Below are 17275 nucleotides of genomic sequence, written 5' to 3' on the forward strand. Positions count from 1 at the left end.
GTAAGTCCTTTATTAAATCTCTCCTGCTTAACCCCTCATGAACCTTGAGGGTCTCTCTACACCAACAGCTGACCCTCTCTTGCCCACCTGGTGGTCACAGGCTCTCAGCAAAACTCCACTCCCCTATAGAAAGTGCTCTTAGCTGCAGAAGAAGGGCTGCTAACTACCAAGCCATTAACTCCAGAAAGGAAATCAAGCTGCCTGTGTCAATTCTCATTTAAAAAGCGATTGTAACTGGTAAGCCCTTAGCCCTTAAGGGCAGCACAAAAGACTACTGTGCAGTGATGGCCTTTGTGCATATATTAGCGGGTAATGAGGAATGTGCTGGTGGTCCCCATGGACAGCACATCCCCACCACGCGGGGCACGCTCTGTGCCTGGGTGCTGCATGCCTCCAGCCTTGTGGTGCAAAGGCAGTGTGTCTGACTCCAGACCAGAAGGCTGTTTGGTCAACTCACATCAGTGTCAGGCTTGGTTAAGCATCTAGCACCAGCTGTATTGCCTCTGCTTTCCCGTGGGGCTAGTCTGTGTTAGGTGCAGGACTTTGCAAGGCACTGACAAACTGTAGCAAGGCCAATGCAAAGCCAAAAGGATGGTCAGGGGCCTGGAGTACATTGTGTACGAAGACAGCCTGCAGTGGCAGGGTGTGGAAAGCAGCTTTGCCAAAAAGGGCCCGGGGCTCCTGGAGAACAAGCTGAAGATGATTCAGCAGTGTACCCTTGTGACAAAGAAGGCCAACAGCATCCTGGGCTGCCTTAGGAAAGGTGCTGCCAGCAGGTGGAGGGAGGTGATCCTTCCCCTCTCCTCAGCACTGCTGAGGCCACGCATGGAGTGCTGGGTCCACTTTTGGTCTCCCAAGTGCAAGGAAGACACGGACCTAGTGGAGCGAGTCCAGTGGACGGCTACTAAGATGATTAGGGGACTGGAGCATCTCTCATATGAGGAGAGGCGGAGAGAGCTGGGACTGTTCTGCCTGGAGAAGAGAAAGCGCAGAGTGGATCCTGTCAGTGTGTCTAAAGATCTGAAGGGAGGGTGTAAGGAAGACAGAGACTCTTCTCAGTGGTACCCAGTGACAGGACAAGAGGCAATAGGCACAAAATGAAATACAATAAATTCTGTTCAAACATAAGAAAAAAACTTTTTTTTTCTTTTTTTTTTTTTTTATTGTAAGGGTGATTGAACACTGGGACAGGTTGCCCAGAGAGGTTTGGCAGTCTCTGTCCTTGGACCTATCTGCTGTAGACGACCCTAAGAGGGTTGGACTAGACATTCTCCAGAGGTGACTAGATGATCTCCAAGCTCAGGGATTCTGTGTTCAGACCTCTGTCTACAGCTATGTAATGAGTGGCTATAGAGTAGCTGCAATGAGACTCTTCTCAAAGGGAGGAGGGGAACAAACAGAAATTCTGTGGAAGAAAATTCCAATTAAATATAAGAAGAAAATTTCACCATGGAGGTGACCTAGAATGGGGGCTGAGAGGGATGGGGACTCTTCATGCTTGGAGAAATTCAAAACTCAGCTTAATCAGGCCTTGAGCAATCTGATCCTTAGCTGATGTTGAAAATGATTGTACTTTGAGCTGGAGGTCGGACCAGAGATTTCTTACAATGTTTTTTTTAATGCAACAGAGGCAGCGAACAGATGCAGCAGTGTTTGGGCTCTGACTAGAACCTGAGGATCTTGTTGGAAGTTGTGGGCTTTCCGAGGACCCCCGAGGAACTAGCAGGTGATTGCTGTGAACAGGAAAGGGGAAGCTAGGCAAGGACAACTGCAGGGACCTTGACTTCTCCTGGGAAAAGCTCTAGCTAGGAGTGGCTGCTGCTAACGAGCTCTCTTGGTTGCCCCTGAGCAGAGGCAGTTGGGGCCTTTGATCCTGGTGGCCCTTGATTAGGGCGGGTCAAGCACCCTCTTAGCCAGTGCTAGGGAGAGGCCTATATAAGAGCCAGGCCTAGAGCACAGCTCCCAGAGGCAGCAGTTCATGCAGCAGGGTGTATGAAGGAACCTTTGTTTCTGGTCCCTGTGGTGTAGGTTTCCTCAGGTATGGTTGTGACACGCTGCCGCACAGCGCGTTCCCCAGTGGCTGTTGGAGTTGCTGTGTCAGAGGCTTGGACCCAGACCGACCCCCTGAGAGCAGATGCAGCTCTACAGGTCTCAGGCTGCAGGGAGTGCTTGGGGCCTCTCCGGGAGGCCTGGGCTGGCAGCCAGCTCTCCTGCAGGAGGTGTGCTGCTGTTGGCGAGCTGTGTCGTCAGCTAAGGGAGTTACGGGAGGAGGTCAGCAGGCTGCGCAGCATCCCAGAAGCAGAGCAGGAGATAGACAGGGTATTCTCGGAGACTGTGCAGCTTCGGGAGTCCCAGCCCCCCACAGCAGTGGAGTTGCCAGAGGGCTCTGTGCCGTGTGAAACGGTACATCATAACACCGCAGAAGAAGGCTGGAAAGTGGTCACTGCTCGTGGGAGGAGAAAGGCTCCTACTCCTCCCGAAGACTTGCAGCTGAAGAACAGGCTTAGTGCCCTCCAGGATGAGGAGGAGATGGGCATGGCTGCCAGGGAAGTACCTGGGACAACACACCCTGTGCCTTGCCGGAACGCCTGGAAGAAGCGGTGGGTGATTGTTGTGGGGGACTCCCTGCTGCAGGGGACGGAGGCATCTATCTGCCGACCTGACCTCATGTCTAGAGAGGTTTGTGACCTGACGGGGGCTCGTGTGAGAGATGTCATGGAAAGACTGCCAAGGCTCGTCCACGCTTCGGACTACTACCCACTGCTGCTCTTCCATGTGGGTGCCAATGACACCAAGGGCAAGCTGGAGACCATCAAGCAGGATTTCAGAGCTCTGGGGATGGTGGTCAAGGGTGTGGGAGCCCAGGTCATCTTCTCCTCAATCCTGCCAGGGAGGGGGATGGATGAGAGGAGGAGGAGAGGGACTTTCCAAGTTAACGACTGGCTGCGCCGCTGGTGTTGGCAACAGGGTTTTGGTTTCTATGACCATGGGACCCTGTCTGAGGATCGACAACTGATGGTGAGAGATGGGATCCACCTCACGAGGTGGGGCACGTGGGTCTTTGCCAACAGGTTGGCCAAGCTGGTAAGGAGGGCTTTAAACTAGGAAAGATGGGGGAGGGGGAGAGTTATAGTGACAGGGTAGTTGGCAAAAGACTGCTCAAGTCAGGATGCCTCCAGCAGGTGAATGCAGCCAGGGAAGTGCGCATGGGATGTGGCTGTGGAGGACCTGCTTGTATCTGTCCTGGGAAACCTGCATGCTCCATCACCTCTCTGAAATGCCTGTACACCAATGCACGCAGCATGGGGAACAAACAGGAAGAACTAGAGATGTGTGTGCGGTCGCAGGGCCATGATCTCTTTGCCATTACAGAGACATGGTGGGATAGCTCGCATGACCGGAGTGCTGTCATGGATGGCTATGTGCTTTTTTAGGAAAGACAGGCCAGGAAAGCGAGGTGGTGGAGTTGCTCTTTATGTGAGAGAGCAACTGGAATGTATTGAGCTGTGCCTAGGGGTGGATGAAGAGCGAGTCGAGAGCTTATGAGTAAGGATGAAAGGGCAGGCTAGCATGGGTGACACTGTTGTGGGTGTTTACTACAGGCCACCTGATGAGGAAGAGGAAGTCGATGAGGCCTTCTACAGACAGCTGGAAGTAACCTCACAATCCCAGGCCCTGGTTCTCATGGGGGACTTCAACCACCCCGATACCTGCTGGAAAGACAACACAGCTAGGCACAAACAGTCCTGGAGGTTCCTGCAGAGCATTGGAGACAACTTCTTGACACAGGTGGTGGAGGAGCCAACAAGGAGAGGTGTGCTGCTGGACCTCGTACTAACAAACAAAGAAGGACTGGTGGAAGATGTGAAGGTCGGGGGCAGCCTTGGCTGCAGTGACCATGAGATGGCAGAGTTGAGGATCCTGCGAGGAGGAGGAAGGGCACTAAGTAGGATCGCAACCCTGGACTTGAGGAGAGCAAACTTTGGCCTCTTCAGGGACCAGTTGGACGAATCCCATGGGTTAGGGCCCTAGAAGGAAGGAGTGTTCAAGAGAGCTGGTTAATATTCAAACATCACTTCCTCCAGGCTCAAGAGCGGTGCATCCCTATGAGTAGGAAGTCAAGCAAAGGAGGTAGGAGACCTGCATGGATGAGCAAGGGGCTCCTGGCAAAACTCAACCAGAAGAAGGAAGTCTACAGAAAGTGGAAAGGGGGACAGGCCACTTGGGAGGAATATAGGAAGGTTGTCAGAGTATGCAGGGATGTGACGAGGAAGGCTAAGGCCCGTTTGGAATTAAGTCTGGCTAGAGATGTCAAGGAGAGCAAGAAGGGCTTCTTCAAATACATCAGTAGCAAGAGGAAGACTAGGGAAAATGTGGGCCCTTTGCTGAAGGGGGTGGGTGCCCTGGTGACAAAGGATGCAGAGAAGGCAGAGTTACTGAATGCCTTCTTTGCTTCAGTCTTTACTGCTGAGGCCAGCCCTCAGGAACCGCAGACCCTGGAGACAAGAGAGAAAGTCTGGAGAAAGGAAGACTTTCCCTTGGTGCTGGAGGATTGGGTTAGAGAAGTTTGCTTAAATGATGACACCTACAAATCCATGGGCCCTGATGGGATGCACCCAGGAGTGCTGAGGGAGCTGGCGGATGTCATTGCTAAGCCACTCTCCATCATCTTGGAAAGGTCATGGAGAACAGGAGAGGTGCCTGAAGACTGGAAGAAAGCCAATGTCACCCCAGTCTTCAGAAAGGGCAAGAAGGAGGACCCAGGCAACTACAGGCCAGTCAGCCTCACCTGCATCCCTGGAAAGGTGATGGAGCAGCTCATCCTGGAGGCCATCTCCACACATGTGGAAGACAAGAAGGTGATGAGGAGTAGTCAGCATGGCTTCACCAAGGGGAAATCATGCCTAACCAATCTGATAGCCAGTCATTCCATCAGAGAAGGCTGGGCAGATGAGGGGAGAGCAGTGGATGTTGTCTCCCTTGACTTCAGCAAGGCTTTTGACACTGTCTCCCATAACATCCTCATAGACAAGCTCAGGAAGTGTGGGCTAGATGAGTGGACAGTGAGGTGGATTGAGAACTGGCTGAATGGCAGAGCTCAGAGAGTTGTGATCAGCGGCACAGAGTCTAGTTGGAGGCCTGTAGCTAGCGGTGTCCCCCAGGGGTCAGTACTGGGTCCAGTCTTGTTCAGCTTCTTCATCAATGACCTGGATGAAGGCACAGAGTGCACCCTCAGCAAGTTTGCTGATGATACAAAACTGGGAGGAGTGGTGGATACACCAGAGAGCTGTGCTGCCATTCAGAGAGACGTGGACAGGCTGGAGAGGTGGGCGGAGAGGAACCTCCTGAAGTTCAACAAAGGCAAGTGCAGGTTCTGCACCTAGGGAGGAATAACCCCATGCACCAGTACAGGTTGGGGGCTGACCTGCTGGAAAGCAGCTCTGCCGAGAAGGACCTGGGAGTGCTGGTGGACACCAAGTTAAGCATGAGGCAGCAATGTGCCCTTGTGGCCAAGAAGGCCAATGGTATTGTGGGGTGCATCAGGAAGAGTGTTGCCAGCAGGTGGAGGGAGGTGATCCTCCCGCTCTCCTCAGCCCTGGGGAGGCCACATCTGGAGTACTGCGTCCAGTTCTGGGCTCCCCAGTACAAGAGGGATGTGGTACTACTGGAGCAAGTCCAGCGAAGGGCTACAAAGATGATTAGGGGACTGGAGCATCTCTCTTATGAGGAAAGGCTGAGAGAGCTGGGCCTGTTTAGCTTGGAGAAGAGAAGGCTGAGAGGAGATCTTATCAAGGAGATCTTATCAATGTGTACAAGTTTCTGAAGGGAGGGTGTCGAGAGGATGGAACCAGACTTTTCAGTTGTGCCAAGCAACGGGACGTGAGGCAACGGGCACAAACTGAAACACAGACAATTCCATCTGAACATGAGGAAAAACTTTTTCACTGTGAGGGTGACAGAGCACTGGAACAGGTTGCCCAGAGAGGTTGTGGAGTCTCCTTCTCTGGAGATATTCAAAACCCGCCTGGATGCAATCCTGTGCAATGTGCTCTAGGTGACCCTGCTTGAGCAGGGGCGTTGGACTAGATGATCTCCAGAGGTCCCCTCCAACCTCAGCGATTCTCTGATTCTGTGAGTTTTCCATTGTGGAGTTTGTCTATGTCACATGCAGGGTTTTGGAAGACATTGAGAAACTGTAGCAAGACCAAGACAAGACCTCAATGATGGCTTGGGGCTGGAGCACATCATATGCTTAGGTAGCCTGAGAGATCTGGATTAGTTTAGCCTACAGGATGGAAGATTAAGAAAGGATCTTAATTTTGCTTTCAGATTAGCAGTGGTGTTATTTGATGGTGGCTGGGCATTTTGCCCTTTTTGCAGGGCTCAGGTTTGCCATAAGGGCTGGATGAACTCTTTCTTTCCCGTAGGGCAAGAAGCCATCCCACCTTTGCCCTGCAGAAGGCCCAACAGGTGGGACAAGAGCCAGGAGAGGGAAGGCCTTTATGGAGAAAGCAGACCACCACCACCACCACCACAAGGTAAAAATGTCAAGCCAGGCAAGAGTCAAACCTGCAGCCTCCTGATCCAGGCGTGTTATCTGTTGCCCCACTGGCCCCAGGCCTTGGTCAACCTAGTGGCCCTGGCAGGCTTCCCTTGTCCCTCATTCTGTCTCATTCTCTAGACTGTTAGTGAAGACATTAAACAATCTAAAAGCCCAAATCAGACACTGAGGTTGCCAACCAGACTTCCAGCCATTAACCACCAACCTGATGGTCTAGCAAGTCTTCCACTCACCTTGTGATTCACTTGTTCTCTCTATTGCTGTAGTTTGCTACAGTGATACTGTAGGAGACCATGTCAAGGGTCTTCTCAAAATCAAGAGAAATGGTGTTCCTTGGTCTCCCCTTGACCACTAAGGAAGTCACCTCTTCAAAGAAAGCAAGTGGGTTAGTGAGGAGTGGTCTGCCTGTGGTAGATACATACTCATTGTTTTCAGTCATCTTCATGTCCTTCATGCATGCGGACATGGCTTTCAGGAGTATTTGTTCCATCATCTTCGTCTGAGAACTGCAGTGAGGCTGACAGAATGATAGATTATTCTTTTTGCACTTACTGAAGATGGGTCAGATGCTGACCTTTCTCCCATCATCAGGAAACTCCTCCTATGGCCAAGATGAGGGCAGCACAAAACGGGGACAATACAAAAGGCACCTCATGTTCAACCAAGCCTGACCCCAGTGTGATTTGAAAACACAACCTTCTGATCTGGAGTCAGACGCGCTGCCCTTGCACCACGAGGTCTGGGCAGAGGGGCACAACAACCAGGCATGGGCCATGGTGTGGGCAGTGGGGATGTGCTTTGCATGGAATCACCCAGGGCTGCCCTCATAGCAGGGCCTTGGGAGGTGGAGAGGATGGGGGCACCCTGTGAAGAGGGGGTGGCCAAGTTCTGGCTGTAGAGTGCAGTCCAGGCTGCAGGATGAATGTGCAGGGCGGGATGGGGCTGAGGTGCAGAGAGACAGTGAGGGCTAAGGGTACATGGGCGAAGCTGAAGAAGGGGGGATGATGGTGTCCTGGGTCAGGCCATGCAAAAGGGGTGAGGGTCCACATCTGCCAAAGGGCCTGAGGCAGGCACCGGGCATCTGCCAGGTGAGTGAGTCTCTCCCCAGGATGTGTTGGGCAGCCACCGCACCTGCCCCTCAGGGGACACCCCTTGCTCAGCACCCTCTTTCCTCTGGCACTGGCCCCGTAGTGCTGTGCTGTGCAGTGCTAGAGTGTGCCATGACCCCAGGGGGGACAGATGGACGGTCTCCCTCAGGGGCCTGTGCATTGCATTTCTCACACCTACCCTTGCTGTCCTGCCTTATTTCAGCAGAGTGGCATGTTCTGGGAACTGCTTCTCCCAAGACATTGGGACCCAGAAGGAGCAAAGTTGTCGGAGAGGGGAAAGCTGTCCCAGGCAAGGTCAGGTGATTAAAGGCAAATCTGTGCTACCCTTCACCTCCAGCCTATTCTGGTGAGTCACAGGAAGCCCTGCTGCTGGGGGTGCCAGGCTGTTTGGGGGCCAAGGCCACTGGTGCAAAAGCCAACCAAGCTGACCATGGATCAGGAGGGTGCAGGCTCGTTCCTGTGTGGCTCAGCCCGTTTCTGCCCACAGCAATGGTGGTGGTGGGACCTGCTTTCTGCATGGCCACTGGCCTGCCCTTTTTGTGCTGGGGCACAGGCAAGAGCCCCCTGTTCTGCCATTGCCCCTCGACTAAGCCCAGCTCAGCTCTCCTCAAGTCCTGGCTTGTCATTCTGCTACTCATCTTCCCCACTCTTCTCAGGATTTGCAGATCAACCCTGAAAAGGCTCCCTGCACCCAAAGCCTTCACATCCCCAGCCAGTTCTTCCTTCCTTATCAGCGTGTAGGTCTCTGCTAGAGAGTTGGGAGAAATACCAGGCGATGGTTGCCACCAAGGAGGAACCAGGGCACCGGACACCATCACTGTGCTGTCCACCATTGCCAGGCTGGGATGAGGAAAAGGTCGAGCCAGGCAGGAGTTGAACCTGCAGTCTCCTGATCCGTACTCAGGCGCGTTATCCATTGCACCACTGGCCCCAGACCCTGGCCAGCCTGGTGGCCCTGGGGGTCTTTCAGTGGGCTGCCAGGGAGGGTTGGCAGTGAAGGTGGGGGAAGATTATCTCTCCCCTTGGCCATCTTTCCTGAATCCATCACGGCTACCCCTTCTCACCCATGGGGAGAGGGCTGCGCAGCAAGGGCTGCCACTGACCCCCGGCCCCTCAGACACACTGGTGTGTTGGCGGGACATCTTACCTTTCCAAGCTCTGATTCATCGCCAATGCAGGCTTGGATCCAGGGCAGGATATCTGGAGTTGTGGTGCCCATCTGTGGGGTGGGCTGAGCTCACAGGCTGTCTGTTTTTAATGACGCCCATCACCATCTCAGGGAGAGAGCTCCATCGCTGCCAGTCCCTTCCCAGTGCCCACCTCAGGCTGTGCTGCAGGAGGGGACCTGGCCCCTTGCCTGTGCCCAGCCCTCTGCCCTGCTCTGAGGCACTCTCCTCCCTTGCGGCATCCCTGCGCCTGGCCCCTGCCCCTGTGGAGCAAGGAGCCTTGAGTCTGTCCGGACTCCTATGCTGTTTGGGCTGGTGCCACCCTGGCGTTGGAGAACGGGCTGAGAAACAATTGGCAATAAAATGGTAGAGACGTATGGGGAAAACAGACCCAGGAAAAGAGTTTGGATGTAGCTCAATTGAAGAACATATCAATGGGTCATGCCTCCGCCCACCAACCACCTAAAAACCCTGGGGAAAAGTGGGATCAGATGGCTGATCATCTGGCTAGAATAAATGTATGATACAATCTGGAGGCGGAATGGCTGGGGAAGTGGTTACATGGATGGCCAGGGCACACTGCGAGTTCGCAGTTATTTCAACAGGCTGCAAGGAGACGATGGCCTGTGACAAAATCATTGGCCAAACACACTGTAGACTCGTGCCTTTTTTGTCAAGCAATGATACAGTACGTGTCAAAAGGAGAACAGGTTGCTAGTCTCAGGGAAGGTCAACTACTCTGGGAAACCTGACAAGTAGATCAGTCCCTTAGAGCGAACACCTGAAGGCTGGAAATACATCCCTCCAGGAGCTGAAAGAAGTAACAGTGTATATGGACTTTGCACCTTCCTCATCGACCTCAAAGTAGTGGGATGGCAGAAAGATGTAACAGACTACCGAAACAACTGCTACACAAGAACGAATCTATTAATTCCTCTGAGTTGGGATCCTCTTAGCAAGAAGTTGTAAGTCAGCTGAATAAGTGACAAACCCCCACGGCAAGTCCCATAGATAAGAAGTTTGTGCCAGTAGTTACAAGAATTCCTGTCAAAAGAGAAGTAAAGCCTCATCTAAATCCTGGAGTTGAGGTCGTGCTTAAACAGTCAACTAGTGTGCACTGCGAGTTGGAATTTTATTTTTGTACTTTGCCAAAGTCATTTTAGGGCACACAATTTGGACACAAGTCACACCATACGCTCCAAGCTGCCTGGGGGTGCCAAAGCTGAGCCACAACGAGATGGCAATAACAGCCGGGCTTGCAATTTGCCAGGATGTGCAGGTGTCTTTCCTGGCCCTTCCCATGGATGCCCCTTTATGCTCCAGAACAAGTGTTTCCAGGCCCCTGAGGCAGCAGCGGAGGGGGCTGCAGTGGGCGGCTGGCGCATGTGGGGTGTCACCGGCACAGAGCCCGCTGCTGGAGCCGGGAGCTCCTCAGACACCAGCCCCACCTCCTGCCTTGCCCCAGACTGCAAACGCGGAAATCCCGCGGGGTCGGAGGCGACGGAGGTTGGGAGACTCCCCCTTGCTGCCGCAGCACCGGCCCGCGCCCCCGGGGCTGCCCCCGTCCCAGCAGGTGCATCACAATGTGCCACAGTGGCACCACAGTGGCACCACGGCGACCGCAGCCACGGCCAGCAGCGCGTGTCCCCCAGGGTGGCACTGTGCCGGCACGCGGAGGTGCGGACAGAGGTGGCTCCCAGCCCGGCGTCGCCGCCGCCTCGGGGACACGCGTCCGGCCTCTCGCAGGCCTGCTCAGCGCCCGGCGCTGCCCGGCGCGGGACACGGCCGCACCGCAGCCGTCCGCCCGGCCTCGGCGCCATGGGCCAGGCCAGCTGCTGCGGCGCCCGGGGCGCTGCCGGCCCCGCTGCCGGCACGCGGGCACAGCCCGGGGCCCCCGGCCCCGCGCCTCCTGGCGCCCGCCGCCGCCTCTGGGGCCGCGCAGCCTCCCGGCCCCCGCCGCCGCTCGGCGCCTTCGTCACCAGCAGCAGCCCCCAGCTCCTGCTCGCCCTCCGTGCGCAGGTGACGCGGCACCAGCGCACGCGCCGCAGGCACCTGCTGCTCTTCCCCCACGCGGTCGCCATCGCCAGCTTCAAGTAAGAGCAGCCATCGCAGCCCTCCTTCCTCCCCGACACCGCCTCGGCCTCCACCACCCGTCCCCAGGCACATTCCTCGCCCCAAGGGATCCTGCGGGATCCATGAATGCACAAAGCATGTCTTTAATGAGGGGAGGTGCAAGGAGAACAGGACAGGCTCCTGCTCTTGTCCTTCTCATCTGCACGCCTTCACCAAGCATCCCGCTGCTATCATTGCCCAGCAGCGACTTCTCCAAAGTCCTCTGCGTGTGTGCTGCGAAGGAGGCTCATTGCTGCTGCCCGCGGCTCAGGGCCACCGTTCCCATGGCTCTGCCCCTGGAAATGGCTCTGCCATGGGGGACAGCTGGGGTTGCCCCCACGGCGAACACCCACAGATGAGTCCCTGCTCTTCCTCCCGGCAGATGCGGCCCCACTTTCCGCCTGCAGCACCGCGTGCGGCTCAGCGAGCTCTGGGTGCTGTGCAGCGAGGAGGCGGCCGCGGCCAGGCCTGAGGACGAGGAGCAGGAGCAGGAGGAGGAGGAGGTCTTCGGCCTCAAGTGCAGCCGCACCCTCATCCTCGTCTGGCCCAGCGACCTCTGCGTGGTCACTTTTGGGTGAGTCTGGGCGACACCTGCCAGGGCCCTGTGCGAGCCCCTCTCCTGCCCCGCACGGCTCAGCCCTGGCCCTGGCACTCTGCCCACGGGGGCGAGAGCTGTTTGGGGCCAGCTCTGTCCCACGCAGGAGCAGCAGCAGCAGCAGCAGCGTGGGCTGAGGCCGCTTCTCCTTTGCGCTGCAGGTCGCAGGAGGTGAAGCAGCTCTGGCTGGACACGATGCTCCGGTAAGCTCTGCCGGGGAACTCCGCGTGCCGCCGTAGGGCTGAGAGCGGGCGAGTGCTCCAGGCGGAGCTGCACGCAGAAACACCGGAACGTCGCTGGGGAAAGGGGCACCCGCCGCCCAGGGCAGCTCCTGGGCACAGCGGCGGGACTTGCTCAGCCTCGCGCTCGCAGTCACCAGCGAGCCCAGGAGCTGCCACCGCAGCTCCTCGCTGGCAGGCGCGGGCACCCCGAGCCGCTGCCGTCCGTCCCCACGAGGAGGAGGCCCGTGGGCAGCAGGAGGCAGGGCGCCGCAGAGCGCTGCTCCCAGCCAGCGCTGCCGCAGGCTCTCGGGCTTGGGGGTCCCTCGGCAGCGCGGGGCTGGCTGGCAGCAGAGAGCAGCGAGGGCTGGCGCTGACAGAGCTCTTGGCGTGCCCTTCCCTGTGCACAGGCAGAGCCCAGGAGCCCCGGGAGCCAGGCTCACCCGACTGCCCTCCCTGCGCCTCCTCACCGAGCTCGTCGGCTTCTGCCGTCCCGTAAGTGTCCTCACGCCGCCCGCCGCGCCCCGACAGCGCCTCGGCTTCCCCAAAGCCGCCCAAAGCTGGCCAGTTCCTCACGGCGCCTCTCTGCTCTCTCGCCTAGGAGGTGTCGCTGACGGCGGCGACCGTGGAGACGCTGATCTCGGCAGAGGTGAGCAGGGCTCCCTTTCCCTGCCCGCGCTGCCTGTGCACGCGCGCTAGCTCAGCCCCTGGGGCGGCTCCCCGGGGCGGGCAAAGGCAGCAAATGCCTCGTGCCAGGCAGAGCGCGGCAGGGCGCACCGTCCCCGCGGCCACGGGCAGAGCCCTCGTGCCGCGCTGGGGCTGCTGGGCACCGAAGCAGCAGCCTCCAGCCGTGCGGGGGCTGCGGGCTGCAGGGCCGCTTCGGGGGCGCTGGCTGCGCAGGAGCCTTTGCCACAGCCCCCGTGGCACAGAGGGGCAGCGTCGGGCCCGCACCTCCGGCCTCTCCTCCGCGGGCCTTGGACGCCCTCCGCTTTGCCCGGGAGCCTCGCGCAGATGCCTGCGTCGCTGCAGCAACTCCCTCGCGGCCCCGGCTGCTGAGGGCCACCTCTGTGACCTTCACCCGTTTCTCGCAGCAGGCTGACGCCAAGAAATGCCCCCGCTCGGACCCTCCCGACGTGCGAGAGGGCCTTGGCCACTTGCCTGGTGAGTCTGAGAAAGAGACGGAGCAGCTGCCTTCTGACACGCTGCTTGTTGCCTGCCACCATGCAAAACCTCTGCGCCTCTGCACAAGCTGGAGGAGACCCTGCAGCACAGGGCGCCGCACACACACAAGCGGCACCGTCCGGCTCTCTCCGCCGCATCTTCTACACTGAGTTTGGCTTTGCTTTTGCTTGCAGCAGAGGGAGCGAAGGCAAGAAGGCCGCTGATATCATGGCCATTTGCTCGGCGAGGAGCCTCTGCCAGCGGGGACCGCCCAGGGCAGCTCGACTCTGGCCCCAGGGCGGCTCTCTTTGGCCAGCCTCTGGCAGTCGTCTGCGGGAAGGATGGTGGCCTGCCCCAGCCAGTGCAGGTAAGCAAGCCTGGGGATGGAGGCATGCTGCTTCTGGCCTTTCCTGCACAGAGGCTTCTTTTTCTTCCAAGAAATCTCTGCTGTGCATTCAGCCTGGCTTGGGAAGGAGGGAATTGGAACCTGAAGCCTTGACCTGTGCCTCGTTTTCTGCTGGAAGAAAGCAGGGATGACTCCACTGAAGTCGGTGGAGTTCACCAGGCCAAAAAGAGGGTGGGCTGGGAGACAAGCATGTCACTACCACTGTAATCGCCATGGAGTGAGAACAAGACACTAATCCAAGCAAAGCAGAGCGCACCCCAAAGTCAAAAACTGTCTGCTGCTTCCTGCAGGATCTCCTGGCTATACTGTACGAGAAAGGGCCTGCCACTGAGGGGGTCTTCAGGAGAGCGGCCAGCGAGAAGGCCCGCAAGGAGCTGAAGGAGGTGCTGAACCAGGGCGAGAACGCTGACCTGGACAGCAAACCTGTGCACCTCTTGGCAGTGGTGCTGAAGGTGAAGTCCTCTGACTTTTAGCTCTCAGAGCACGTGGCTAGGGCCTCCGTCAGTGCCTCCACTGACCTCGGTGGCACTCAAAGCTAAACCCCTACTGAAGCCAAACTCAGTGGTTCAGGCTCAGGACACTTGGGCCTTTTTCTTCTCCACCGCCTTTTCAGTTCCCCCAGTTCTGCCCCTGATTCCCTGCATGCCCATGGCAAACGCACTTCCTCCACCTCCTCCTCAGCATCCTCCTCTCCTCACTGAGGACTACTCAGACGGAGGACCAGACCAAAGGCTCGGATATGAGCTGGGTGCTGCTCCTGCACTCACACCGCTGCACTTGGCATGTTCTCGTGCAGCCCCCTGCGCTCTCAGTGCTCAGGAGCACCTTTGGGAGCAGGGAGCTCAACGCAGCCTGCCTGCTCGTGAGCTCAAGTCACGCGCACGCTCCCTCTCCGCTCACTGGCAGCGCTGAGAGCATCATCTGAGTACCTTGGCCTTGCAGGACTTCCTGCGAAACATCCCCTCCAAACTCCTCTCGGACAGCCTCTACGAGAAGTGGATGGAGGCGCTGGAGATGCCAAGCCAGCAGGACAAAATTGACCAGCTGAAAGAGTAAGACTTTGAAGCAGGCCCACCATTTTGGAGGGAACTCACACTGGCTCCAGGGAGGAAGGAGCGGCCCCTGCACCCTGCATTATTAACGTCACATTTGGTTTGTGTTCCCCAGGGTGGCTGACAGCCTGCCCAGAGCAAACCTCCTCTTGCTCCAGCGCTTGCTTGCTGTGCTCCATCACATCAGCGAAAACGCGGAGACCAGCAGGATGGACGCCAGCAACCTGGCCATCTGCGTGGGGCCAAACCTGCTGAGCCCCGGCACGGACAACGGGCTCCCGCTGGAAGTGCAAAAGGAGCGCAATGACAAGGTCTCTTGAATTCACCCCCTCGCTACCGCCTTGGGGGCAGCTCTGCGCCATGCCCACAGAGACCCCTGCCCTTGCAAAAGCTCACCAAAGCAGCACCTCTGAACGCTGGGGGCGCCCCTCACCGGCACTCTCTGCAACGGCACAGGCAAATCTCTAAATCCGTGGTTTTCTGTGGGCAGGTGACAGCACTGGTCGAGTTCCTAATAGACAACTGCCGAGCACTATTTGGGGAGCACATCGCCTTGCCCTTCAGTCCCTCGGCCGAGGAGTCACCGGAGCGCACACACAGCTCCACAGGTAGGGGGATGCACTGATGATTGTCCCCGGCCAGGGCTGCTGCTTTGCATTCTTTCACTGCATATCGGAAGACATCTGTGGCCATGCAGAGAGGTGCAGAGGGTTTAATACGGTATTGCAGCATTTGCCTCCTGGAACGCTTTCCAGGAGCTCGGAAGGACAACACTCACAAAACAACACCCATGTCAGATGGTAAATGTCTGCACAGCTCTGCTCCTCCCCTAGCTGCTGCCTATGGCCTAGAACTGCACTCTCGCAGGACATTGCCCTCTCTGCCTCCTTAACTTCTCCTCTAGCTCGTCGGCAGGAAGGTTGTATTTGGCAAAGTGTGTGGTTGCACAGGGAAAGTCCCCTGGTACCTTCAGAGAGTACCTAAAAAGCACCTAACAGGCTCCTTCTCCCCACAGCACACCCAGGGGCTCCTCAGCACGACGGTTCTGCCTGCAACAGCCCAGAGGCGGGAGCTGAAGGCAGCACCCCTACACTGGAGACGGAGCAGCCCAACGGCAGGAGCAGCAGGCTCAGCAGGCCATATCCAAAATGCGTCTCTGCCCCTTCCCTGAGCAATGTGATGAATGACATCAGCAGGATGCAGAGGTGGTTCTCAGAGCCGGACCTGTCCTTGCACAACCGCTTTGAAGGCATGAGCAGGGAGCAGGAGCCGAGCAAAAGTGAGGGCAACTACGAAGGCACGAGCAGGGAGCAGGAGCCAAGCAAATGTGATGGCAATTACGAAGACATGTGCAGTGAGCAGGAGCCAAGTGAAACTGAGGGCAATTACGAAGGCACGAACAGGGAGCAGGAGCCGAGGAAAAGTGAGGAAAATTATGAAGGCACGAGCAGGGAGCAGGAGCCGAGCAAAAGTGAGGGCTATTACGAAGGCACGAGCAGGGAGCAGGAGCCGAGTGAAACTGAGGGCAACTATGAAGGCACAAGCACGGAGCAGGAGCCGAGGAAAAGTGAGGAAAATTATGAAGGCACGAGCAGGGAGCATGAGCCGAGTGAAACTGAGGGCAATTACAAAGGCACCAGCAGGGAGCAGGAGCTGAGCAAAAGTGAGGGCAACTACGAAGGCGTGAGCAGGCAGCAGGAGCTGAGCAAAAGTGAGGGCAATTTCCCAGTTCTTCAGTAGCAGCTAAGGCTGGAGAAGGAGGCACTTGATAAAACACCTTCCAATATTGCCTTCACAATTATCACACAGCTCTCTATACCCAAAACATCCTCCAGCTGCTCCCTGCAGAGCTACTTTCCTCACCTCATGCCTCCGTCTTCACCTGCTCCACACTGCTTTCACCCTCTACTCCACAAAAAACTTTTAAAATAGGCCCCAGGCTTCTTCCACCAAGCGCACTGAGGACAGCAGCAGACACCTAGCAGAGCCATCGAAAAGCACTCCATGTCATGCCATTTGGCCAACTGCAGGAAAAGGTGCGCAAAAAGCCTCCAGAACTGGGCGCCTGGGACCACATCCAGCAAGGAAAAGCATCCTGTGTTTAAATAGCCTGTCTCTCCTCTCGGCACTCTCCAAAGTAAAGATTGTAAAAACCATATCTTGTCTATCCTTATAATATTTTACTTTCAATGGACAAAGAATAAGCTAGCTTTGCAGGAGCATTTTTTTCTTGAGAGGCTCTCCTGAAGTCGTCATCAGCTTGCGATGTCACCTTCTTCCACCAGAAGAGGTGGGGCAGAGAGGCTTGTGTGTGACTCTGTACAAATAGATGTGAAAGTGCTGTCTATTAGCTATTGTGTGGGAGAAATAGGCAGTGATTGATCAACAGTGTTGTATTTGTGTTCCAAAAAGGACAATTTCCTAGCTGGCAGCTCCAAAACTTGTCCCACCTTCCCTATGCTCTTGCCCAGCATTTACCAGAATTAAATATTATCATTCCCTGCTCAAAATGGCAAGGACCAAGTCAAGATAGGACATTCCTTGGCACCTGATGGATGAGATGATGGAAAACTCTGCCAGAATCTATATGAGCAGCGATACCCAATTCAATATGCACCTCAGAACCAAAACATCATGCAGCAATAAAGGCTTTAAAAAATGAAATGTTTGCTTTCTCATTGAGGGGACCAAGCTTCACGCCCATTTACAGTACATATAGGCATAGGGGATAAGGGATGTCAATAATAACTATGGCAATAAGATCTGCAAGATACAGAGAATTAACCAAGTGACCTTTGGCCCGAAATCCTGCTAAGGCTCTGTAGTGAGAACACCTGCAGACGATCCGGCAAGGAGTGAGTGGCAGAGTAGGTGGTAGCAGGCCCAGTGTGTGA

At 56.4% G+C, this 17275-nt stretch overlaps 1 protein-coding gene across 1 annotated transcript; it reads left to right on the forward strand.

The window, feature by feature from the left end:
• Positions 1-591: 591 nt before the first annotated feature.
• LOC136991641 (T-cell activation Rho GTPase-activating protein-like) lies at positions 592-16490 on the forward strand. The gene is given in 18 exon segments (XM_067294621.1): positions 592-1083; positions 6429-6539; positions 10857-10930; positions 11332-11523; positions 11706-11747; positions 12173-12257; positions 12364-12411; positions 12854-12923; positions 13118-13290; positions 13620-13781; positions 14272-14381; positions 14497-14692; positions 14872-14989; positions 15397-15630; positions 16063-16229; positions 16232-16304; positions 16307-16353; positions 16356-16490. Coding segments are annotated over 18 exon segments (2529 nt in total).
• The last annotated feature ends 785 nt before the right edge of the window (positions 16491-17275 follow it).

This window comes from Apteryx mantelli, chromosome 3, assembly GCF_036417845.1.
Source record: "Apteryx mantelli isolate bAptMan1 chromosome 3, bAptMan1.hap1, whole genome shotgun sequence".
Classification (NCBI taxonomy): Eukaryota; Metazoa; Chordata; class Aves; order Apterygiformes; family Apterygidae; genus Apteryx; species Apteryx mantelli.